At 46.5% G+C, this 27,535-nt stretch overlaps 1 protein-coding gene and 1 long non-coding RNA gene across 2 annotated transcripts in view; one reads left to right on the forward strand and one right to left on the reverse strand.

Moving 5' to 3' along the window:
* LOC311242191 overlaps positions 1–27,535 on the forward strand; it is a 97,267-nt gene that overhangs the window by 64,846 nt on the left and 4,886 nt on the right. Inside the window, exon 2 of the long non-coding RNA XR_014620596.1 lies at positions 18,442–18,509. This is a non-coding gene — a long non-coding RNA (uncharacterized lncRNA). The remainder of the gene's footprint in view (positions 1–18,441; positions 18,510–27,535) is intronic.
* Positions 2,466–27,535, reverse strand: part of cmah (cytidine monophospho-N-acetylneuraminic acid hydroxylase) — a 127,754-nt gene continuing 102,684 nt past the window's right edge. The window contains exons 12-16 of the mRNA XM_084330608.1: positions 27,163–27,306; positions 23,982–24,156; positions 14,351–14,467; positions 4,827–4,942; positions 2,466–2,740 (exon numbers count right to left, since the gene is read on the reverse strand). Coding sequence (XP_084186734.1) covers positions 2,608–2,740; positions 4,827–4,942; positions 14,351–14,467; positions 23,982–24,156; positions 27,163–27,306 — 685 coding nt within the window. The 3' untranslated portion in view covers positions 2,466–2,607. The remainder of the gene's footprint in view (positions 2,741–4,826; positions 4,943–14,350; positions 14,468–23,981; positions 24,157–27,162; positions 27,307–27,535) is intronic.

Below are 27,535 nucleotides of genomic sequence, written 5' to 3' on the forward strand. Positions count from 1 at the left end.
GAACTTGTAAGTCGCTTTGGATAAAAGCGTCAGCTAAATGACTAAATGTAAAATGTAAATGTACTAAGTACACTGGGTTGCTGTGTCTCTGTTTCTACACACCTTGCTCTGGAGTCCAGCTCTGACTCCTGTCTGTGTCTCACTCTCACAGGTTGTCTTCGTGACAAACTTGACTAGCATGTGTTTCTGCACTCTCCCATCACCGGGATGATAAACTAGGAAAGCAGGGCTTCCTTTGTCGTGTCCTACGAAAAATCCTTTTACATCCTTGGACTTGGGCTTTCCCCTGTCCTGTAGGTACGCATAACACACTGATCCAAATCGGTGCATTCTGGCTAGATTACACTTCTTTCCTGTCAGCGCTGTATACGGGGGGGTGGTGCCCGAGTGTTTATTAAAGCACCTGTTTCTGGTGTAAGCGGCTTCTTGCACCGCATAATGCCACAGGCTCTTAGGTAAGTTACTATCTGCTAGCTTACACCTAGCCATTTCGAAAAGGGTGTGCCATTCCCTCTCTGCCACCCCGCTCTGGTGTGGGGGATATGGACGTGACGTGACGTCGCGTGTCTTATCTTATACCTTCTCAACAGTGATTGGAACTCTCTGACCTATAACTCGCTATTGATTGTTTGTACTAGTAACTAATGGTTAATGCTAGTAGAATAGACACAACGTGAGGTAATCACCATCCATTTTAAACCGGTTATTACCTAATGCTAACGTTAGCAGATAGACGCGAGACTGGTGCCGTTACAGCTTGTTAGCCTAATGCTAATGCTAACGTTAGCAGATAGACACGAGAGCCTAGGTAACGTTAAAGCAATGAGAGGTAGCGTTAGCAGAATAGACACAACGAGAGTCTCGTTAATGTTATTATTGATTGATTGATTGATTGAAAACTGTGTTTTACTCTGGCTTGCGCCTAGCTCGCGGACATAGCTATGGTGGAGCTCTCAGCTGTACACCAGCGGCCCGCGTCTCCCCACTGGGAGACAAGTACGAAATGCGCATGCGCGCGTTACCGGCGTAGGGGGAAAACGAGCGTAGAGGGCTGGCCGATCGCTGGCCAATCAGAGCAAAGCGGAAGGGCATGTTGGTTGCTGAAAGTATTCACGCGCGCGAGGCAGCCCCTCCCCCCCGCATCTCTCTCCCAGACCCGTCAATAGGTCACCCTAACCCTGCTACATTTCTACCCAATGTCAGGGTATTTTATAACGTTAGCGTTTCGCCGTTTCCTGACCAATATGCATACATTTTGTTCTTTTAATGAGCACATAATGTGAGTATAATGTGCAGCTGGTTGAAACGCTGGGATATTATGTATAAAATGTAGAAATGAATATGAACGGCCTCCTTCCCTCAGAGCGAGCCCGCACATAAAGTCACGCGGAAACAGCTGTTCCTGGAGGCAGTACTGTGATACGCATTTGCATTTCAGCGTCCTGCTACGCTCATAGCGAGGGGGGCGTACTAGCGTAGGTCAGTGGCTAATCAGAGCGCAAAACGGGAACCCGGAAACACGAACGCGTTGGTAAAAGCATAGAGGCATCCAGTCCGGTACTAGCAGACTGACCAACAGCCTCAATCCACGGGCTGTCAGGCTGCTCAACGATCAACTTGCCGCGCCGCACTCCCCTCGCACCCCCCATCCCCAACCCCCGGTGACATAACTCCCACTTCTACATTACAACAATAACTGTGAACCGGACTTGCATTGCTGCACTATACACTATACACTATTCCATCCATTGCAAGCCAATGCCCCCCCCCCCCGTCCATCCATTAACTCAACTGGACTGTCACTGTACTATTTATTTGCACTAGCACTATTGCACTTGGGACATTGATATTATATTATTGATATTATAATTTTGTATATGCTATATTCAGTATGTTTGTATGCCAGTGGTGATGCTCTAAAAACTCAATATTATTTCGTTGTACCAACAATGACAATAAAGATTCTATTCTATTATTATTTTTTTTTATTGGTCTTTTTCCCCCTCCATTTTTCCTCCGATTTTCTCCCATCCCAATGTTAGTCGTATGCCAATTCCCAGTCCCTTCCTGGTCGCTGCGCACTTACCCCCCACAGTCAGATCATCTGGGAGAGTGGAGGCTACCACGTGCTTCCTCCGACACACGTCCAGCCAATCACCGCTTCTTTTCACCTGGCAGCGCGGATTCTCATCGAGAGGGCGTAGCGTGTGGGAGGATCACACTATCCCCCTCAAGTCCTATCCGCGCTTAGCAGGCACCCCGACCGAACTGTAGGAGTCGCTGTTTACAACGACCCGGACCCACCCTGCCAGCTTCTCCCACCCTCTAATACAGCCAATTGTATTAGTGCAGACGGCCAGCCAAGCTGGTGACAACCCCGGAGCTGTGAGCTGGATTCGAACAGGCGAATCCAGCTCACAGCTCCGGGGTTGGTGACGAACGCAATCTCCGCTCGGCCACCTAACCGCCCTGATTCTATTCTATTCTATTCTATTCTATTCTATTCTATTCTGATCACTCAGATGGATCGGGATCATGACAGTGTACAGGAGCTCCCATCCTCTCCCTGTGGTTCAGGCTCCCTCACTGGTGGTGCTTTCTCCAGGATCATGACAGTGTACAGTAGCCTCCCCGTGGTTCATCACTGGGGGTGCTTTCCCTCACTGGGGGTGCTTCCTCCAGGAAAAGCTCCCAGTCTGGCTTGGTCACCGGCAGCTCCGTCTGGAAGTGGTTCCAGAACCTGGGGATCCAACAGAGTTATAGTCAAGAACATAGAAATGTACAATATACTGTATATATATTTTTATAATGCAATATATTGAAGCCTTCAAACGGAGAACCATGTAAGTCTGTTTTGAAATTGTATCAATCCATATCGCTTGGGGGTGTAAATGTGACTCAACCAGAAGTATAGGCTGTCTTTAACTAATGTGTTGGATGATATAATATGTTGAAAAAACTAAGTTTACCTTTGAAAATCCAGACAAAATTTTTTCACATGTCAGGAGAGATTTTTCAGTTTCTAACTTTCTGGTAGCACACTGAGTGAGAAGGCTTACTCTCAAAAAGCAGAGTAACCTAGAGTTTTTTTTAGCATAGCATACCTGAACCAAACGGTAGAGATGGCTCAATAAGGCTGAGTCAAGTTCAACACATTTTTCAATGAGAGATAGTGACTCAAAATGTGCTATTCCAAATGGTCGAGCAGACTATGAAAGGGTTACAAATAAACAAATAAATAATTTAAATTATAAATTATTATTATTATTATTGTAGTGCTGTCAGGCGATTAAATAAATTAATCTAATTAATTACAGGATTTGTAATTAATTAATCTAATTAATCACATTTTAATCGCATAACCATTTTAGGCCTGATATTCTATATTCTATAATCATATTTGGCAGAATTCAGTACTGTATCTACAAAGCCTTCTGTTTAATCATCTTCCATTTATTCATTTGCTTAGATTTTTCAGGTCTGGTAAATTTTAGCATGGTGTTATTCACAGTCAAAGATACATTTTTTTTATTGATATTCTCATTTGGTTCATTACAATTTACTCAAGCCTAGTAACAGACACAATATTTCTGACACTGGGAATACATTCCCTGAGATCCATAGATGTCCCTAGAATCAGATACCAAGAACATGCAAATGTCCATATTAAAAAAAAGGCTGTAAATGTGTATTCTACGTTCTTATGGAATGAATGAGATAAAAAAATATATATATATTTAAGTAAATTTTCATAACGCGATAGTTTGCTGTGTAATTAATTAATCAATCTAATTAACGCAATAAACGGACAGCCCTAATTGTTTGTTTTAATTGTCACTTGGAATCATAAGTCACTAAAGTCAGTCATCGTTATTGTTTGCCTCAAATCCAAGCTGCCTGTTGAAAGATATGGCTGTTTTTTGTTAGACTATAAATGGTGAATTGTGTATGTAAATACCTTTATTCATGGTTTTTCCTAAACCTGGTTAGTTGTTAAAGTGGAACCACGATAACAGTATGCCTCTGACTTGGGGGTGGTGGGGGCAGGAGGCTATTCCAGCTAAGACGTATCTTCTACACAACGTTATAGGATTTCTCTTCTAGGGGATAGGTGAGGTTGCTAGGCGACTTCAGATAGTGGGGCCGGTCGCCTAGCAACATAGAGCTACATTCCTTAAAAGATAACAAGTCAGGCGGCCAGGTAGCGCAGCGGACTAAGCGTCTGTCTACCACCACAGAGACAGTGGGATCTATGTTATAAGTTACCTGTGGTGGTAGGTCTCTGGTTATATGTTACCTGTGGTGGTAGGTCTCTGGTTATAAGTTACCTGTGGTGGTACTGTAGGTCTCTGGTTATAAGTTACCTGTGGTGGTAGGTCTCTGGTTATATGTTACCTGTGGTGGTAGGTCTCTGGTTATAAGTTACCTGTGGTGGTAGGTCTCTGGTTATACGTTACCTGTGGTGGTAGGTCTCTGGTTATACGTTACCTGTGGTGCGCTAGGTGTCTGGTTATAAGTTACCTGTGGTGGTAGGTCTCTGGTTATATGTTACCCGTGGTGGTAGGTCTCTGGGTCTCTGTGGTTATATGTTACCTGGTGTGGTAAGTCTCTGGTTATATGTTACCCGTGGTGGTAGGTCTCTGGGTCTCTGGGTATATGTTCCCCGTGGTGGTAGGTCTCTGGGTCTCTGGTTATATGTTACCTGTGGTGCTAGGTGTCTGGTTATATGTTACCTGTGGTGGTAGGTCTCTGGTTATATGTTACCTGTGGTGCTAGGTGTCTGGTTATATGTTACCTGTGGTGGTAGGTCTCTGGTTATATGTTACCTGTGGTGGTAGGTGTCTGGGTCTCTGTGTATTCTGTTCTGGAAGCCGATGTACAGGTTGTCCCAGGGGAGTCCATTCAGCACCACGTATCGCATGACTCCTACCCTGTTTCTAGTCTGATAGACAGACAGACAAGATAGATGATAGATTCAATTAAATTCAATTATATAACCTAGATAAGACAGACAGACAGACAGACAGACAGACAGACAGACAGACAGACAGACAGACAGACAGACAGACAGACAGACAGACAGACAGACAGACAGACAGACAGACAGACAGACAGACAGACAGACAGACAGACAGACAGACAGACAGACAGACAGACAGACAGACAGACAGACAGACAGACAGACAGACAGACAGACAGACAGACAGACAGACAGACAGACAGACAGACAGACAGACAGACAGACAGACAGACAGACAGACAGACAGACAGACAGACAGACAGACAGACAGACAGACAGACAGACAGACAGACAGACAGACAGACAGACAGACAGACAGACAGACAGACAGACAGACAGACAGACAGACAGACAGACAGACAGACAGACAGACAGACAGACAGACAGACAGACAGACAGACAGACAGACAGACAGACAGACAGACAGACAGACAGACAGACAGACAGACAGACAGACAGACAGACAGACAGACAGACAGACAGACAGACAGACAGACAGACAGACAGACAGACAGACAGACAGACAGACAGACAGACAGACAGACAGACAGACAGACAGACAGACAGACAGACAGACAGACAGACAGACAGACAGACAGACAGACAGACAGACAGACAGACAGACAGACAGACAGACAGACAGACAGACAGACAGACAGACAGACAGACAGACAGACAGACAGACAGACAGACAGACAGACAGACAGACAGACAGACAGACAGACAGACAGACAGACAGACAGACAGACAGACAGACAGACAGACAGACAGACAGACAGACAGACAGACAGACAGACAGACAGACAGACAGACAGACAGACAGACAGACAGACAGACAGACAGACAGACAGACAGACAGACAGACAGACAGACAGACAGACAGACAGACAGACAGACAGACAGACAGACAGACAGACAGACAGACAGACAGACAGACAGACAGACAGACAGACAGACAGACAGACAGACAGACAGACAGACAGACAGACAGACAGACAGACAGACAGACAGACAGACAGACAGACAGACAGACAGACAGACAGACAGACAGACAGACAGACAGACAGACAGACAGACAGACAGACAGACAGACAGACAGACAGACAGACAGACAGACAGACAGACAGACAGACAGACAGACAGACAGACAGACAGACAGACAGACAGACAGACAGACAGACAGACAGACAGACAGACAGACAGACAGACAGACAGACAGACAGACAGACAGACAGACAGACAGACAGACAGACAGACAGACAGACAGACAGACAGACAGACAGACAGACAGACAGACAGACAGACAGACAGACAGACAGACAGACAGACAGACAGACAGACAGACAGACAGACAGACAGACAGACAGACAGACAGACAGACAGACAGACAGACAGACAGACAGACAGACAGACAGACAGACAGACAGACAGACAGACAGACAGACAGACAGACAGACAGACAGACAGACAGACAGACAGACAGACAGACAGACAGACAGACAGACAGACAGACAGACAGACAGACAGACAGACAGACAGACAGACAGACAGACAGACAGACAGACAGACAGACAGACAGACAGACAGACAGACAGACAGACAGACAGACAGACAGACAGACAGACAGACAGACAGACAGACAGACAGACAGACAGACAGACAGACAGACAGACAGACAGACAGACAGACAGACAGACAGACAGACAGACAGACAGACAGACAGACAGACAGACAGACAGACAGACAGACAGACAGACAGACAGACAGACAGACAGACAGACAGACAGACAGACAGACAGACAGACAGACAGACAGACAGACAGACAGACAGACAGACAGACAGACAGACAGACAGACAGACAGACAGACAGACAGACAGACAGACAGACAGACAGACAGACAGACAGACAGACAGACAGACAGACAGACAGACAGACAGACAGACAGACAGACAGACAGACAGACAGACAGACAGACAGACAGACAGACAGACAGACAGACAGACAGACAGACAGACAGACAGACAGACAGACAGACAGACAGACAGACAGACAGACAGACAGACAGACAGACAGACAGACAGACAGACAGACAGACAGACAGACAGACAGACAGACAGACAGACAGACAGACAGACAGACAGACAGACAGACAGACAGACAGACAGACAGACAGACAGACAGACAGACAGACAGACAGACAGACAGACAGACAGACAGACAGACAGACAGACAGACAGACAGACAGACAGACAGACAGACAGACAGACAGACAGACAGACAGACAGACAGACAGACAGACAGACAGACAGACAGACAGACAGACAGACAGACAGACAGACAGACAGACAGACAGACAGACAGACAGACAGACAGACAGACAGACAGACAGACAGACAGACAGACAGACAGACAGACAGACAGACAGACAGACAGACAGACAGACAGACAGACAGACAGACAGACAGACAGACAGACAGACAGACAGACAGACAGACAGACAGACAGACAGACAGACAGACAGACAGACAGACAGACAGACAGACAGACAGACAGACAGACAGACAGACAGACAGACAGACAGACAGACAGACAGACAGACAGACAGACAGACAGACAGACAGACAGACAGACAGACAGACAGACAGACAGACAGACAGACAGACAGACAGACAGACAGACAGACAGACAGACAGACAGACAGACAGACAGACAGACAGACAGACAGACAGACAGACAGACAGACAGACAGACAGACAGACAGACAGACAGACAGACAGACAGACAGACAGACAGACAGACAGACAGACAGACAGACAGACAGACAGACAGACAGACAGACAGACAGACAGACAGACAGACAGACAGACAGACAGACAGACAGACAGACAGACAGACAGACAGACAGACAGACAGACAGACAGACAGACAGACAGACAGACAGACAGACAGACAGACAGACAGACAGACAGACAGACAGACAGACAGACAGACAGACAGACAGACAGACAGACAGACAGACAGACAGACAGACAGACAGACAGACAGACAGACAGACAGACAGACAGACAGACAGACAGACAGACAGACAGACAGACAGACAGACAGACAGACAGACAGACAGACAGACAGACAGACAGACAGACAGACAGACAGACAGACAGACAGACAGACAGACAGACAGACAGACAGACAGACAGACAGACAGACAGACAGACAGACAGACAGACAGACAGACAGACAGACAGACAGACAGACAGACAGACAGACAGACAGACAGACAGACAGACAGACAGACAGACAGACAGACAGACAGACAGACAGACAGACAGACAGACAGACAGACAGACAGACAGACAGACAGACAGACAGACAGACAGACAGACAGACAGACAGACAGACAGACAGACAGACAGACAGACAGACAGACAGACAGACAGACAGACAGACAGACAGAGACGGCTGGCTGGCTGACTGGCTGGCTGGCTACTTGGAAAACGTATCATGGTTTTTGAAAGCTAAAACACATTGGATTGTATTGGAACCTGGTGAGAGGATGCAGCACAGTTCCTCAATACTAAAGCGATCAGTGAAATTAACAAGAAAAAAGAAAATAGTAAAAGGTAACGTTTTTTAAGAGTAGTATGTAATAATAGTTATATCTCATTACTGGCAATCCCGTCTCGCTCTGCCTTCTGAGATATCATTATCTCCACCACATATTGTGCCCATGGAAACCAAACACATGCACCCACCTGCACGTGACCACGCCACTCCCCTGCGTGCCTCTACAATAGGCAGGAAGTGGTCACACTTACACCCTTCCTCATTATTTTCCAAACGCGGAAGCTGATCATATGCACTTGCAAACAGGTGGAACTTTGTTATGAAGCGTAGAGAGAAATTACGCAATGTTGGGCTTTCGCCAGAAGTACGCCAGCCCCCGGAACCTTCTCGGCACGTCCAGACAGCACGGCGGTCCTATCCTGTGTTTTCCTCGTCGCTTGACAGCGGACCGATGGACTTCGCGCAGCGCTTGGCAGTCGAGACACGTTGCGCTCAGGTAGGACCTGCACTGGCAGGACCTGCACTGGCAGGCATTGGTACTGGCATGTTTGATACTGCTCGTTGTCTCGTGAGACGACCGGGCGATGTATTAGCGCGGGGGGCTGGGTGTTTGGATAAACGTGGTCATGATGACTCATTGTTGAATGTTTTTCCGAGTATCTTAGCACGCGCAGCTGGTGCTAATGCTACAATGTTTGGGGCGCCGTTTCCCATGTACCCCGCCGGGGCTGTCTTCACTCTTCCCTCCTCTTAACCATTCATGCTGACGGTCAATCGGTGTCTAATGTTGGGGGGTTTAGCTGAGGCTTATTTACCCTTTACATGGGTGGATGGGCTGACGACAGGGCTCAGGGCAGGTGTGCATTTGTGAATCTATGAATTGAAAATGGGGGACCCTGATGTAGACAGGACTAACGTTTTCTCTGGTCTGCATCCCCTTAACAATTGTGTGTATTGGGCTAGCCCATTCTGCAATATGTTAAGTTTTCGTTCATTCATTCATTTATCCCTTACACGGGTGCATGCACAGGTGTGCCGCAGTGGAGGTTATTGCATGACTACTAGTGGAGCAGTGCTTCACTAGTAATAGACTTTGGTCAGCAGCCGCCACTGGTGTTCCGTGCTTAGTGAAGCAGGTGGCATCGGTTCTTTGCCCTGACATGGTGGAACGGTATCCCGCCCGGCCGACGCCAAGAGGCGGGTCGGCCCGGCAGGTGGCTGGTGGGCTGATGAAGCTTATACCGCCGCAGTACAGAATTTAGCAGCAACTAACAACATTGCTCAATTGGCTGCTTTTCTGTAAAAAATGGTGTTGGGTGGTGGGGCCTTAGGGCCAGCCGACGTCAAAACCATCACGCAAGGGTTTGAGGTTATTCTGTTTTTGACCCAGCCGCAAGCTATAACCGCAGGGAGGGCTAGGATGCTGTCAACGGTTGTTCACAGGCATCTTTGGTTGGAGCAATCTCCCCTTGAGGAGGGGAGGGGTCTCCTCCTCAGGGCTCCCCTCTCCGTGGGTGGACCTTGGTCTGTCCACGGGGGCGCGGGCGGTATTTGACCTGGGCTCCACGCCGCCCCACACCGCGCAGCCAGAGGTGAGAGCACAGCCTCGCCAGCAGCTGCGGCGAGGCCCCCGGCCAGCGGCCATGTTTCCCCCGCCTGAGATACCCTGGACACAAAGAAAACAGGTGATCACAAGGTCGACAGCCTCGGCGGCCGAGGGATCGGCTATATTAGATGGGCACGCCCTAAAAAAACGTTGCCATCTAGCTGTGTCTAGCATGCTCTCCGGTTACTCCCCCCCGCTACGCTACGGGACTCAGGGCTCTGATTTGTCCCCTTTGGCTGCGGGCCACGTTCTTCCAGTGAAGCGCAAGCGGCCCCACATCTTGCTTCTCATGGAGACAGGGGCTGACACCCAGTTGCTAGCTAGGCCTGGGTCTGTCTATGAGAATGCTGTGCTGTCAAGCGGCTCCCACACCACACGTCCTGCGTCTGTGTTTGGTGAGCCTGGTGTTGTATCTGTCGATGGAGCAGGGTTCCCTGTATCAAAATGTTTTTGTCAGAGGGGGAACTCTAGGCCCAGGAGGTCGCAGCGTGGGTTCCCCCCAGCCCCGCCCTCGCCAGGCTGGGTATTACGTTAGTGCCTCCCCCGTCTGGACTTCCGATTCCCGCGGTGGTCAGTCAGGCACTCGTAATTTGGGTGGTAGTAATATCACTACAGGGCTACGGTGTGTAGAGACCCACCCTATCGGGCAGTGTGAGGACCACACACCATGCATGTCCAGCTGCAGAGCAGGCTGTCCTCAGCAAGCTAAGCCGGGAAGATGCTCAGCGGGGGAGCCTATGTCACCAGGGGATATGGCTGCTCCCCCTGTATCAGACTGCCCCTTCTGTCGGGGACCCCCTTGGGTGCGATTGCCTCGTTGATAGGGTCAGGGTGCGATATCCCGGCTCCGCGGGACACCCTGCTTGCGCGGTTGGCGAGACCAGGGTTGACAACGCACAGCGGGAGGGACCGGGCCACCTGTCTACGATTCCTAGCGGACCAGCAGCAGTTGGCGGGGGGGGGGGCACTTTGGAATTTTTACCACATATGGCTGCAGTAGTAGCCATATGTCGATGTGGATGGAGAGAACGCTGAGGGCAGCGCTTGTGTTACAGTTTACACACCCCCACCCTCCGTTTTTGGGTTTGGTACAGACCCTATTATCAGAGTCCGCGGCAGTGACAGCCCTGGCCGAGGAGATTCGTTCTCTGGCGGCGAAGCAGGCCGCCGTCGTGGTCCCATGGGAGGATGCGATGAGCTGCGTTTCCTCCCGATATTCTCTGGTGCCCGAGAAATCGGGGGGGGGGGGGGGGGTGTCAGACCCATACTGGACCTGTCCCATGGAAGGTACAGAATGTTGACCGTCACCCACCTGTTAAGCGCTGTCAGGTGGGGGACTGGTTATACGTTCACCTCCATAGACCTGAAGGATGCATATTCGCATCCCGATCTTCCCTCCTAGGACATACCTATGCTTCCTTTTTCAGGGCTTAGCGTACGAGTACCAGAGGCTGCCGTTTGGTTACTCTCTGGCTCCTCGCATCTTCACCAAGTGCCGGGAGACCGCGCTGGGGCCTCTGCGTCGTCAGGGAATACAAATTTTATTCTACCCTGGACGACGTTCTGGTCCTCGGCCGGTAAGAGAAGATCGCCAGGTCTCACAATTCCTCACCAGCCTGGGTTTTGGTGTAGACTGGAACAAGAGAGCTCCTCTTCCCAGTCAACGGGTGGAGTACTTGGGTTTATTTCTAAGCTCAAGGACTATAGGGGCATCCCTCTCAGAGCGGCTCGGCGCGCTCGGGAGGTTCCGTCCTGGCAGGGCGGTTACGGCGCTGACCGTGATACGCCTGCACGGTATTGTGGCATCTGCTCAAGCTGTGTTCCCTCTTGGCCTCCTCTTCATGAGGAGGATACAGAGGTGGGTTTTTCAGTGTGAAAATAGACCCTGTGAGAGTCAAGTGGAAGCTGCTGAAGGTTCCCATGTCAGTACTGGGGGGCCTGGGGCCTTCACCAGCAGGGTCCCCATGGGCAGCAGGCTGTCACACATCACGGTCTTCACCGACGCCTCCCTCACGGGATGGGGGGGGACGTGTCGGACCGACGCAGTAGGGGGCAGCTGGCAAGGACCATGCTGCCCGGTTTGCACTACATATCAATGTGTTGGAATTGAAGGCAGTGCTTCTAGTCCTCGGACAGCTCGGCCAATCATGTGATGGGCGAGCATGTTCTGATCAGGACGGACAGCACGACGTTGGCGTCGTATGTCATCAGACAGGGAGGAGTACGCTCCCCCCGTCTCCACCGGGCGGCGGCCGATTCGGTCCGTGGCCGCCCGGGATTCTGTACGCGTTCCCCCCCATACACCCGATAGCTCAGCTGCTGGGGCGGGTACGTCAGGAGCACGGGACTTTGATCCTGGTCGCGCCGGGCCGGGGCACGGCTGTGTGGTTCCGGGCCCTGATTCAGCTCTTGGTGGCCCCGTCGTGGCCTGTTCCGTGGTCACCGTGGGCCCTCTCTCAGGCACGCGGAACTCTGTGGTTAACGCCATCCGGAACGCGCGCGCTCCATCCACTACCGCGGCTTACGCAGGGAAGTGGCGTATGGTTCGAGAGTGGTGTGAGGTTGGGGGCTTGGACCCGGTGTCATGCCCCCTGGACTCGGTTCTGTCCTTTCTCCAGTCTATCCTGGATGGGCAGTCGGCCTCAACAGTGAAGGTATATGCCGCAGCTATATCTTCTTGTCATGTGGGCTTTGAGGGCAGAACACTGTTCAGCCACCCTCTCGTGGGACGTTTCTTGCTTGGCGCACAGCGTCTCAAGCCTGTGGAACGTTCTCTGTCTCCGAGTCGGGACCTCCAACTGTTCTGGAAAGGCTGTTGGGGGCCCTGTTTGAGCCTCTTGAGCAGGCGCCATTGGATCGTCTGTCTTACGACCGCGTTCCTTTTTTGGGCCATCACCTCCGCTAAATGCGTGGGTGAGCCGTGTGCTCTCTCGGTGCGGTCAGAGTACCTGTCTATTCGGGCCGATAGCAGGCGACTCTGTGGCCTGATCCGGCCTTCGTGCCAAAGAATTTTCGGAGCTCTTGTCGCTCCAGGGATATTGTGCTTTAGGCGTTTCGCCCTCCTCCTCACGCTAGTGGGTTGGAGGCGAGCCTTCACCTATCGAGTCCTGTCCGTGCACTGAAGGTTTACCTTAGTCGCACGTGGGATCTCAGGGCTTCCGATCAACTGTTTGTTTGTTACGATGGCCCTCGCACGGGTAAGGCGCTGTCCAAGCAGCGCCTGTCACATTGGTTGTGCGAGGGCATTGCCCTTTGCTACACGTTGGCTGGACAGGTTCCCCCCGGGGGCATCAGGGTGCACTCCACTCGTGGTGTGGCGGCCTCTGCTGCCCTGTTGGGGGGGGGCCTCGGTGGAGGACATCTGTGCTGCGGCCTCCTGGTCCTCCCCGAGTCCTTTTGTTAGGTTTTACCTCATGGACATGACTGGGGGTTCTGTCTCCCAGGCAGTCCTGAGGTCCGGGACCTCTCCTGCATCCCGCCATCAGGTGGGCTAGCAGTAGTGTGTGGGTGTGGACCGCGGAGTGCTGTGTCACACGTGGTCCCGCTTGCGCTGTGCATTCGGGGGTGCCTGGTTCCCCGTTTTTCACACTTTGGTTGTAGTTGACTGCCTCCCCCCCTTCGTTAGGACGGGCGGGTGGACGGGACTCCCCTCCTCCCTGGCTGGGGCTTACGGGCCCTCAGGGGGTGCATTTGACGTGGCCACGCGTCCGCTCTGCCCTTTATCTCAGAAGGCAGAGCGAGACGCAATTGCCAGTAATGAGATATAACGTAAGGTTATCCTATAACCCTAGTTATATGAATACTGGCTGAGCGTCTCGCTCTTCAGCGCCCTGAGGTCCCTTGGATGTTTTCCGCGTATGGAATTCGAACTTGGAACGGTGTAAGCATGACCACTTCCTGCTTATTGTAGAGGCACGCAGGGGATGGGCGTGGTCACGTGCAGGTGGGTGCATGTGTTTGGTTTCCATGGGCACTATAGGTGCTGTAGGTAATGATATCTCAGAAGGCAGAGCGAGACGCTCAGCCAGTATTCATATAACTAGGGTTATAGGATAACCTTACATTTTGTTTGTAGTATTCGAGTACTCATTTTTGAGATGTGTTAAAGTACTCGACTATTGCTTGGACTCTATCGTAGGTCTGAGTTAAGCCACTCACCTCCACATAAGAGTGTTCTCGGTCAGGCCTCATTGCAGGGAACGACAGATCCAGGAAGTCCACCAAGTAGTCGTAACCGTCGACGATGGGCTTGAAGTCCTCATCTGTCTCAATGACCTACATGTTGGGGATGTTTTAATTGCATCAATCAACTTGATAACTTGTAACAAGATAGCTAAGAAGGAAATGGAAATGAGGAAATGAAGACCCAGGGCTAAAATCAGACCACACCAGCAGCAATAACCCAGCAAGCACCCATACTGAAGGCTTTTGGAAGAGACCTGAATAGGATAAATCTTTAAAAAAAGAATATATATGGCGGCTACGTGGCGTAGTGGGCAAGGCGCTCGCCACGAATGACGGAGACGCTGGGCTTGCCTGTTCGAGCCCAGCGCTCCACATTGCTTTCAGTTTAGCTGGTCATTCATACTAATACACATTGGCCGTATTAGGGGGTGGGAAACTGATGGGTGGGGATCGGGCGTTGTGGACAGAGACTCCTACAGGTCGGTTGGTGCGCCTGCGCAGTAGAATCAGGAAGTGTCGGGGGCAGCGTGAGCCTCCCACGCGTTACTCCTCGCCACTGAGAGATCGAGCTGCGCAGGTGAAAAGATGCGACTGCTGTTACCTCAAGTACCGGAGGGGACTTGTGCTATGTATGACTTAGTCCACATTGTAGCCGGCTTGTGGGAGGCAAGAAACAGCGTTCGTGACAGGGGAGGGTTGAATTGGATGATACGAAATTGGGATGGGAGAAAATATAGAAAAATGGGAGAAAAAGTGGATAAAAAAGAAAAAAAAAATATATATATATATGTGGACTAAGTCATACAGTATATGTATATATATATATATATATATATCGGTATCGGTATCGGAAATTAAGAGTTGGACAATATCGGTATATCGGTATCGGTAAAAAAGCCAATATCGAGCATCCCTAATCATTACCCATCTAGTGCAACGTTTCTTCACGTCTATCACCCCTTCCGAAATATATATATATATATGGACTAAGTCATACAGTATACGTATATATATATATATATATATATATATATATATATATATATATATATATATATATACGTATACTGTATGACTTAGTCCATATATATATATATGGACTAAGTCATACAGTATACGTATATATATATATATATATATATATACGTATACTGTATGACTTAGTCCATATATATATATATATTTCGGAAGGGGTGATAGACGTGAAGAAACGTTGCACTAGATGGGTAATGATTAGGGATGCTCGATATTGGCTTTTTTACCGATACCGATATACCGATATTGTCCAACTCTTAATTTCCGATACCGATATCAACCGATATCAACCGATACCGATATATGCAGGGTCCCCCCCCCCCCAAAAAACGGAATCATTTCAGGTAATTAACATTACATATGTCTTGTTGTGGAATTAACATAACATTATGCATACTTTTGACAATAAATAAAATCAGAATTTGTTCTTACTTGCTTGCCTGGGTAAATAAAGGTTATAGAAATGTAAAAAAATTGAATTTGAAAACCGATACCGATATTTTCCGATATCACATTTTAATGACAATATCGGCCGATAATATCGGTAGGCCGATAATATCAGACATCCCTAGTAATGATGTCATAAGATGACACCACGATCTTACATCTACTTGGTCTGGTGAAGGCTTCAAATCTTTGTTTGGTGATTTTGCACACCATTATACCAATGAGGCCTATCTACCTCTACCAAGGAGGTTACGTATATCAGTCCTGTCCCTTGAACAAGATATCTCGAAAAGTAATGGCCGGATTGCCATGCAATTGGCTGTGCACATACATGACACCGAGATGAGGAAACCTATTGATTTTGGTGACCTCACGATCGTTCCTCTAGTGCCACCATCAGACCAGAATTTCTAAATGAGCACATCTCCCATCGCGTTTGTCGTGCAGTCACAAAATCTGTTGTGAACATGACCCATAGAGAGTGGAACTGGTTGCACCACAATATGGATTCATAGCCTGGATATGTTGCAGCTTATTTGCAATTAGTAATGGAAAGGTGGGGAGACTGTTAGTCCTTGGCAGAGGTGTGCACTCTACTAAGCACATTCTTCAGTTGGTGTATACAATCAATTTATAGTTGCACAGTATTAGTTCATCACACAGCTATTTTGGAAGGCAACAAACAAGAGGGGAACAAACAAGAGAACAGAAATCAAAGGTAATAATTTACTAGTTTACTAGTAGGAAAATGCATGCAAGTCAGTTCAGTAGTAAGGATTCACAGAGGTATGATGTTTAGGGAACAAAATAATAACTATGTCCAAATTAGTAGTGAATAAAGTAATGCCTTTTCTTTTTATTAGTTCAATCAGTCAATAGCATTAATTTAAAAGATTTCCCCCAAACAACATACTGTACTGAGGCCCATATGTATATAACGTTTTAAATAATCAAGGTTTTGTTCTAGGATAACTGGTCAGACCATAATGTATAATGTTTTAAATAATCAAGGTTTTGTTCTAGGATAACTGGTCAGACCATAATGTATAATGTTTTAAATAATCAAGGTTTTGTCCTAGGATGACTGGTCAGACCATATGTATAAAGTTTGAAATAATCAAGGTTTTGTTCTGGATAACTGGTCAGACCATATGTATAAAGTTTTAAATAATCAAGGTTTTGTTCTAGGATAACTGGTCAGACCATTATGTATAAAGTTCTAAATAATCAAGGTTTTGTTCTAGGATAACTGGTCAGACCATTATGTATAAAGTTCTAAATAATCAAGGTTTTGTTCTAGGATAACTGGTCAGACCATTATGTATAAAGTTCTAAATAATCAAGGTTTTGTTCTAGGATGACTGGTCAGACCATGCAATGTTATGTATACTGTGCATCAGATACTTGACGTAGGTCTTCATGGTTCTGCATCACAAAGGTTTCTGACTGATGGTGTCTATTTGCTTTATTCATTTGTCTATCTATGCGACATTTCTATTTACCGAGAGAGTTTGGAAGTGTAACCATCTGTGCAGCTTATGTTCCCCCCCAGTGGTAACGCAGCCAGGGCTGCAAACCGTTTAGCAGAATGTGTACACAACCAACTCACGGCCAGGCCGGGGTGCCCCTATTTTCGTTCTTGGGGACTTAAACCATTGTCGCCTAGAACCTGTACTACCCGGTTTTGATCAGTATGTTAAATGTGGCACGCGCAAAAATAAGATCCTAGACAAATGCTTTGGAAATATAAAGAGTGCTTTTAAAGCCAAGGCCCTTCCTCCTCTATCCAACTCTGATCACCTTACAGTCAATGTCTTGCCCACTTACAAAACAGCACTGAAATCCAGTAAGCCCCAGGAGAAGACTGAGTTGCAGTGGACTAAGGACAGTTTAGAGACTTTGAGAGACTGTTTTGCTTGCACGGATCGGAGCATTTTCTACAATCAGGAACTAAATGTAGAATCTACAACTGGCTACATCAGATTCTGTATTGACAATGTGGTCCCAAAAAAGGTGATTGTTCACTTTCCCAACAATAAGCCGCACATCACCAAAGAGGTCAAGGCCTGTATTAACAATAAGAAGTGGGCCCAGACGGCATGCCCTCCTTCCTGCTTAAGCAGTGTGCAGCCGAGCTAACGGAGGCTTGGTGCCCCACCTTCCAAAGTTCTATTGAGAGTTACACAGTCCCTGAGCTGTGGAAAAAGTCTACCATCATTCCTATTCCTAAAGTAACATGTCCAGTTGACAATAAGGATTATCACAAGGCCTATCACATTAACGACGAGTGTGGTCATGAAGTGTTTCGAAAGGGTTATTGTAAATATGATCAAACCTGTAATCTCTCCTCATCTCGACCCAAACCAGTTTGCGTACAGGAAGGGACACAGCACAGAGGACGCTGTAATCAGTGTGTCTCACTTAATAAGTAAGCACCTCGAGGATCCCAAGGCTTACACTCGGGTGCCCTTTGCAGATTTTTGCTCTGCGTTTGATACTGTTCGCCCTCACCTGCTTGTCCAGAAGCTTATGGGGATAAACCCCTCAATAATCAAATTGTTCTATTCTCTTCTCACCAACAGGAAACAACAAGTCAAGGTGAATGACACACTCTCTGAGGTCAAATTCTGCAGCACCGGGGTGCCTCAAGGTGCGGTGAGCTCCCCTCTGCTATTTACACTGTACACCAACGAGTGTAGCAACAGTCAGCCTAACAATCATGTCCTGACATTTTCAGAAGATCTATTCTATTATTCTTATTCTAAGCCTATTGAAGGCTGACGACTGCCCCTCTACTTACTTTAAGGTCTGGTGTGAGAGACATCATCTCATTCTCAATACCACCAAAACCAAAGACCCCAGAGAAGTGAGAGTACATGACCCTGTGGTAATTGGCGACTGTGATATAGAGCAGGTTGCATCATATAAATACCTAGGAATCCACATGGATAATCGACTGAAATGGGATGTACATGTTGATGTTCTGTGTTCCAAACTAGCCCAACGACTGCACTTCCTCCATAGACTCAGACTGTTTTGTGTGACCACAGCGATCATGACCACATTTTATAAAGCTGTCCTAGAAAGCCTGATGAGATATGGGATGGCAGCGTGATTTGGTAAACTCACAGTACAGTGTACGTCAAAGCTTGAAAGGCAGTGATGAAGGTGACCGGAAACACCAAGTATCCGTCACTCCAATCTATCTTCGAGAAAGTAGTCGTCAGCCAGACACAGAGATCTTACAGGACCCTTCTCATATTCTTTATCCCTAATATGAAGTTCTTCCCTCAGGGAGACAGTTCAGAGCAAGTAGATATAAGAGCAACCGCTACAAGCCCTCCTTCCTTCCTACATCCCTCGCTCTCCTAAATAACACTAGAGGTTGATTCCTCACCTCTTTCTTTCTTGTCCAAGTCTTAATCTGTTAGGGCAGGGTGCAATATGAAGCTTTTTGAAGCTTTTGAAATGAGTTTACCTACTTGTGTATTATGGTTACATGTCTCTATGTATTTTATTTAGTCTAAAGTCCTTTTTACTAACTGAATGAATAACTTAGTAAAATGATGAATAAAACATGAATGATTGTATATATATTTCTTTTCTTCTTTGTTTTCACTGTTATCGCAGAATGATGCAGTATATGTTCCAAGTAAATTTTCCCCTCTGGGACAATAACATTTATTCTTATCTTATCTTATCTTATATCCCCTGCCATATTGGTTGAACAGAAATACCACTTTGAGAACCAAAATAACAATCACAACTGGCAGAGCAGAATAAGTAAGGGATAATGTATAGCTACGAGGTCATTGTCGCAAAATAATTGACCGACACGAGGTGTTTTAAACGTCAGTGAAGGTCAATTATTTTGCGACAATGATCGAGTATAGCTATACATTATCCCGCTTATTACATGGCTAACTTACTAACAATATACCTAATTAATTTTACATCGACAAGACGAGATCAAATGCAGACGCAGTTCTGTTCTGGCTCTGCTGTCATCGTCACACACACTCCGCTGTCAGTGCAGCCAGCAGGTGTGTCTGATTGGCTGCACTGATGCAGTGTGTCAGTGGCCTTGATTGCGAACAGCTGCGCACAGCGGTCATTATTGTTCCACAGAGGTCCGTTATCGAGTAATATCGGACCTCTGACGAGCGCTATTGACTAATCACAAGCAAGCATTTCGGCGAATGTGAAAACGCCATGTAATAAGTCATGATTAATTCAATGACTTTGATTGCTTTTAATCTCGAGATGCTTAGAGACACTCGTATCAGATATCAGTTAGCAGTTAAAGCAGCAAGAGCCGCATACTTCTCAGACCTCATCCGTAACTCTCAAAACCCCAGGACCCTCTTTGCCACCATTAACTCTTTCATCAGTCCCCCCCTAGAACTAGCCTGGATGTGTCTCCAACCAAATGTGAGGAATTCTTAAAATTCTTCATAAACAAAGTTGAGTTAATCAGAAACAACATCACACCACCTACACGTAGTTTAGATGTCTCGCCGCCCTGTTCATCCACCCTGGCCTGTTTTCAATCCATCACCCTCTCTACTCTCACAGATATAGTCTCAGCCATGAAACCAACCACCTCCCCCCTTGACATAGTTCCCTCTGTTCTTCTCAAAGAAGTATTTCCCACAACTGGCCCCAGCATCCTCTCTATCATAAACACCTCCCTAGCCACTGGTATTGTTCCAACCTGCTTCAAACATGCAGTGGTCCAGCCCCTTCTGAAAAAACCCAACCTAGACTCCACCCAGCTCAATAACTACAGGCCAATCGCCAAGCTCCCATTCCTATCAAAGGTCCTTGAAAAGGCTATTCTCTCTCAGCTGTCTCCCTACCTGCACTTGAATAACATCCTGGACACATTTCAGTCAGGTTTCAGAGCCAACCACAGCACAGAATCTGCCCTTCTTAAAGTCACCAATGACCTGCTCCTCACTACCGACAACCGGGACTGTGCTGTCCTTATGCTCTTAGACCTCAGTGCAGCTTTCGATACAATAGACCATGTTATCCTCATCGACCGTCTCCACCAGGCAGTTGGTGTCAGTGGCACAGCCCTATCATGGTTCACCTCCTACCTCAGTGATAGAAGCTTCTCCGTTAATATCGGAAACTGCTCCTCCCCCTCTGCCTCTCTCTCCTGCGGGGTTCCACAAGGCTCCATCCTTGGCCCTATCCTATTCTCCCTATACATGCTTCCCCTTGGTCTGATCATTAAAAAACACAACATCTCTTTCCATTTTTATGCTGACGACACTCAGGTCTATCTCCCCATGAAACCCAACAATACAAACAATCTTGACAGTCTTCGTTCCTGCCTAGATGACATCAAATGCTGGATGGCACACAATTTTCTACAGCTCAATCAGTCAAAGTGTGAAATCCTCCTTTTCGGCCCTCCGAACCAAACCAGTGTCATTGCCAGCAGCCTGGGTAACCTGTCTCCCCTAGTCAAGCCCTTTGTAAAAAACCTGGGCGTGCTCTTTGACCCCGAGTTTTCCTTCAATAGGCAGGTAAACTCGGTGGTGAAGGGGTGCTTTTTCCAGCTCCGGTCCATAGCCAAGATCAAGGCCATTCTCTCCCCCTCAGACCTGGAAAGAGTAATTCACGCCTTCATATCCTCACGCTTAGACTACTGTAACTCCCTGTACCTGGGGCTAAATAATAATAATAATAATAATGGATTCAATTTGTACCGCACTTTATATTCGTGAGAATCTCAGAGTGCTACAGGAGATATAGACAAAAGTTAAATGAATAAAACAATTTAAAATGAATAAAAACAATTAAAAAGACAACTAGTGAAAGAGTAAAATAAAATAAAAATAATAATAAAATGAATAGAAGTAAAAATAAAAGTAAAATAAAATTCAGGCAAAAGCCTTGTTAAAAAGAAATGTTTTTAGGCCCCTTTTAAAAGCCTCGACGGATTGTGGTGCTCTCAGGTGGATGGGGAGAGCATTCCAAAGTCTGGGTGCGGCAGATCAGAAGGCGCGATCGCCCATGGTGTGCAGCTTAGTCCTGGGGGCTTTGAGGAGGTAGGCTGTGCCAGAGCGGAGGGAACGTGAGGAGGACTGGGGGGTGAGGAGTTCCTTGAGATAGGCAGGGGCACCACCGTGTACGCACTGGTGAGTGAGGAGGGACACCTTGTACTCAATCCTGTGTTCCACAGGGAGCCAGTGAAGGGATCTGAGGGTGGGGGTGATGTGATCATATTTGCGCACCCTCATCAGGATCCTAGCAGCGACATTCTGGATGGTTTGCAGTTTTTTAATGCTTTTACTAGGGATCCCGATGAGGAGTGCATTGCAATAGTCCAGCCTGGAGGAAACAAAAGCGTGGACGAGTTTCTCGGAATCTGCCAGGGTGAGTGAGGGGCGGAGTTTAGTGATGTTTCGGAGGTGAAAGAAAGAGGTCTTGCAGAGGTGTTTGATGTGTGTTTCATATGTGAGGTGGGGGTCCATTTTCACGCCGAAGGTGGTGACAAGGGTGGAGAGGGGAATGTCCTGACCGGAGAAGGAGATGGTGGTGATGGTGGTTGACCGGACCTGGTGTGGGGTACCGATCAGCATGGCTTGTGTTTTGGAACTGTTGACCTGGAGAAACCTGTGGTTCATCCACGCCTTAGTCTCCTCCAGGCAAGCGGTCAGTGTGGGGGGTGATGAAGGTGATGATGGTGTGATCCGGATATATAGCTGGGTGTCGTCAGCGTAGCAGTGGAACGACACACCGTGCCGGCCGATAATGCGGCCGAGGGGGAGCATGTACAGGGTGAACAGCCCTAAATAAATAAATAAATAAATAAAATAAATAAATCCACCATAGCCCGTCTACAACTCCCCCAAAACGCTGCCGCTAGACTGCTCACAGGTACCCGGAAGAGAGCTCACATCACCCCTGTACTTGCCTCCCTCCACTGGCTCCCGGTGCGCTTTAGAATAGACTTCAAGGTCCTTTTATTGGTTTATAAAGCCCTAAATGGTAAGGCCCCTGCTTACCTAGCAGACCTCCTCACCCCCTATACCAACGCCAGGGCCCTCATATCGGCTGATAAGGGTCTCCTAACCACCCGTAGGTCTAACTTCAAGTCTAGGGGGGGACGTGCTTTTGCGGTCGCAGCCCCTGACCTCTGGAACAGCATCCCATGTCCATTAAATTTGCCCCCTCCATCGAGTCTTTTAAATCAAAACTCAAAACCCTCCTATATCGCCTGGCCTTCCCTGACTCACTTTGACTCTTGCCGTACTTGTTGACGTGTTGTTCTGTTTTTCCTTTGTCTATCCGTTGATTTTATTTTATTTTTCAGTTTATTTTATACTTTTCTTTGTACTTAGCTTAGCTATGTGAAGCACTTTGGTTGACAAGCGTCATGTTTAAACGTGCTATATAAATACATTTGATTGATTGATTGATTGACCATAGTGATTTAGACTTTAGTCATCTGCTTATTGACATGCATTCATACTGATGTAAGAAAACAATAGTGGGAGAAAAGACTGTATTAGTTGTGAAAATGTAGTTAAGAAATGTTAAGAAATATTGGTTTCCCATAGAGTGATAAGAAGAGCAGCGATATTCAGCAATAGGAGACCCTGTGGTGACGAGGGAGTACATTTTCCGACGTTTCTGTGATGACACTGATTCCTGATCCTCTTCTTATTATTCTAGGTTTTCCCAAGCCCAAGCCCAGTTATTTTTAAGATGGCATCAAATAAAGACAATAGAGTCGAAAGCAATCATTTTTCTTCATGAATTGGGAAAGACAAAGGGGTATTTTGGACAGTATGCCTAAAGAAAAGAAAATGAGGCCTTGCATGGAATGTTTAGAATTCTCATTCGTCCTCTATGTTGGAAGATGATAATGTGTTGATATGTGAGAAATATGTCAACTGATTACTAGGATTATTACTGGATCTTATAAACAAGTGACAGTAATATAATGTTTTCCCAATATTTTACCTACTCTACTGCTGCACAGAAATCTTTTTTTTTTTCTTTTTTTTTAAAGTGGCTACCAATGGGCAGCCATGTTGGAAGAAAGAGAACGACACAAACATTCCATCCAAGGCCTCTACTGTTTACGTTTCAAGATATTTACCCGCACAACTAAGTTGTAGTTGTTAAAGCCTGCCCAGGTGTAATAAAACTGGATCCAGCTGTCGTGCTTAAATATCTCTGAGCCGATGGCACTGTCCAGTTCATCCACGTACAAGTCAAAATCCCAACTCTCCTTGTAGACCTTTGTACTGGCAGGGGGGTCGATGATGGCTTCACTATGGTTGGTATTATAGCAGGAAATATAGAGGAAATACTGATGTCACATTTCTAAAACAAAGTCTAGGATGAAGCAGGTGAAGTGTATAGAATATAGCAGATGAGGTTTACAGGTATTTTATTAACGTATACAATAGAGTGAATATTTCTCTTTTGGAATCTGTCTGTGGCATATTGGAAGCTTAATCTGCGAATATGTGTATGTTAAATATTCTAATCTCATCAGGTGTTATAAAAAATTATCTGGTCTTTGGGTTCCAACGTGATCTGATCGGCGATACATAATTGATAACATGTTACATAGGTACAGATCCAGCTCTTAAAAGGGCTGTATCGTTAACGCCTCATTAGTTGGTCACTGTTATTACTGTTTCTTGCACTCACAGTTATACCGTGTTAAACATTAGGTTAGTAATAGGCAAGTTATTTTTATTCATATTATAGTTGATGGTGCTATATTCACCTATGGTAATTTTAATTTCTGTTTGACTGCTGGTTGATTCAGATTCAGATTCAGATTACTTTATTCACCATATTGTACAGGTACAAATGGAACGTGATTTGACATTTCAGTGCATGATTATTCACAAATAGGAACAACAAAATAATAATAATGATAAATAAATAAGTGCAAAACAGGACAGAACAGTGAGACAACAATAAGACAGTAAAGTGCAAGCTGAGGTCCATTACTCGTCAAGGAGCGGGTGGATAAAACCTGAGGTGCCACAATCATTCAGGGCCTTTTGCCATTATTATGCCGCATGGTACCTACTCGACTCGCTATTGGTACCTGGTACTTCGTTTGTTTTCCACTATAGGTAGTACCCCCCCCCCCCCCCCCCCCCAGTGTAGCTGGTCATCATAGGGCACCGCGACACACACACAACACACACATATTGAAGCTAGCTATGAAACCAGTGCCTTATAGACCACTGCACTTCCGCGTTACATTGAGCTCATGGGAGAGAGAGTGGGGGGAGAAAATGAATGAATGTGGATGAGAGCCTTGACATTAAGTGGTTGTAGCTACAGCTGTGGGGGTGCTGGAGACATGATCAAATAGACTTTTATACGTCCGAGTCTCCTGAACACGAAGAGACCAATGACCAAGTCGATCGGCACTTTCTTGGCCGAGCTATAGTCACTTTTTCGCACCTACTCCCGAACTCTGCATGCGCAGATTGCCCACGGAGTCTCTCTGGATTGTCCAGAGATCTAGGTTTATCAATCTGCGCATGCGGAGTTCGGGAGTAGGTGTGAAAAAGTTACTATAGCTCAGCCAAGAAAGTGCAGATCGACTTGCACGGACATGGTCTCTCCGTGTTCAGGAGACTCAGGCGTATAAAAGTATATTCGGTTATGTCTCCCGCACCCCCACAGCCATACTGTAGCTACAACCACTTAATGTCAAGGCTCTCATCCACATTCATTAATTTTCTCCCCCGCTGTCTCTCCCATGATTTCCGACTACCCCAAGCGGTGGTCTATTAGCTAATGTATGCTAGCCGCAATGCTAACGGTTATAATGGGAAATCCCAGTCACATTAGCACATAAGCTAACAAAATTAGATATCTTTTTGTGAGACTAAACTCTTTGTTCTTGGTAGTAACTTTTTGGTACCCGTTTGACCCGCTTGGAACCTCGACAAAGCAGGTACTAAAAAAGGTACCAGGTACCGTCCACAAATTTCAGCAATGGAAAACCGAAAAGGCAGAGTAGAGTAGAGTCGACTCGAGTCAGTACCATGCAGTGGAAAAGCGCCATTGTGTGTGTGTGTGTGTGTGTGTGTGTGTGTGTGTGTGTGTGTGTGTGTGTGTGTGTGTGTGTGTGTGTGTTGGTTCACCCTTTTGTTTGTAGCCTAATTAGTTGGTTAGGTGCCAGCATAATATTTATTTTTGCTATTGAGTGGTATGTGCATGGTGGACGGACCTAAAGATAATTTGCATCAAAAGGTTTAGACTTTAGAAGTGGGAACGTGTATCAGACTGTCTTTTATCAGGCCCAAATGTATGAGGGGTGGAAGTAACAAAAATGTATAAATTAATGTGTAACGAATAAATTAATGTGTAACCGATTAAAATGCAATCAAATCAAATAGTCACTTGATGAATTAGCAAATAATTTAATTAATTCAGAACCAAACTGAATAAAACATTATCAATAAAATGAAACAACAATCAAACACATCCTTTAAATAAACTAGACTGGTTTTATCTAATCACCTTGAAATTCAATTCAGTACACCGCAATTCCATTCGCCACCACTTTCATATATTTTTGTTACTTCCAAGTTCCACCCGTCATAGTGGGCGGGGTAATTTGATTGACACATGGAGCACAAACTGTTAACGAACCGTTCAACAATGAAAGTGTTCTCGATTTGATGAAAGTGGTGGCGAAAGTGGTGGCGAATGGAATTGCGGTGCACTGAATTGAATTTCAAGGTGATTAGATAAAACCAGTCTAGTTTATTTAAATGATGTTTGATTGTTATTTCATTTTATTGATGATGTTTTATTCAGTTTGGTTCTGAATTAATTGAATTATTTGCTAATTCATCAAGTGACTATTTGATTTGATTGCATTTTAATCGGTTACACATTCATTTTACAATTTTGGTTACTTCCACCCCTCATACAAATGTAAAACCACAACCAACAGTTGATGTCTTGTGCAGGGTTACAACATATACGTCATAAGAAGGGGGTGGATAATGCCTATGTTACCCTAATGTTTTCTATGGTATGTAATAATGTTTGTAATAACCTTTTAGGTTTGCTTCTGCTGCTACTGTTACTGAAGGGGTCTGGGTTCACAACAACTCTTTCAGCTTATTTAACGATTTAACTATGTGACTCATGTCAATCTAAAGTTTCCATACCATGAAAAACACATCTCAAGTTGTGTGTACACTACAGTATATATAAGTGCATCATATCTGAAGTGTTCCAAAACGCATACACACATGCAAGCACACACACACTGTAAAAGCCACTGTCACCTGATGGGTGGATGTCTCAGGGCGAGGGCCAGGTCCAGCACGGCGCCTGGCCTGGGTGTCCATGTTCTAATGCCAGGTGCGACCTTGTTGATGAGAGCGTTGAGTGCCTCTGCACTGTTCTTTGTGTTTGTGTCCTTAATGTAGCTGTGGGTGCACAAACACGCACATAAACACAGACACGCACACATATATACACACACAGACATATACATGCTTTTACATGTTCCTTTGAGAACCATTCCACATCTGCGCTACGTTACTATAGTGGTGCGGCGTAGCTAACCTATTTTTCAATTTGTGATAAAAGCACCAAATTTGGTTCATATTTAACATCAAGGCACCTTAGTCAAAGAACTGGTCAAATGGGTTAGGG

This window comes from Notolepis coatsorum (assembly GCF_963971535.1).
Source record: "Notolepis coatsorum genome assembly, chromosome: 15".
Lineage (NCBI taxonomy): Eukaryota > Metazoa > Chordata > Actinopteri > Aulopiformes > Paralepididae > Notolepis > Notolepis coatsorum.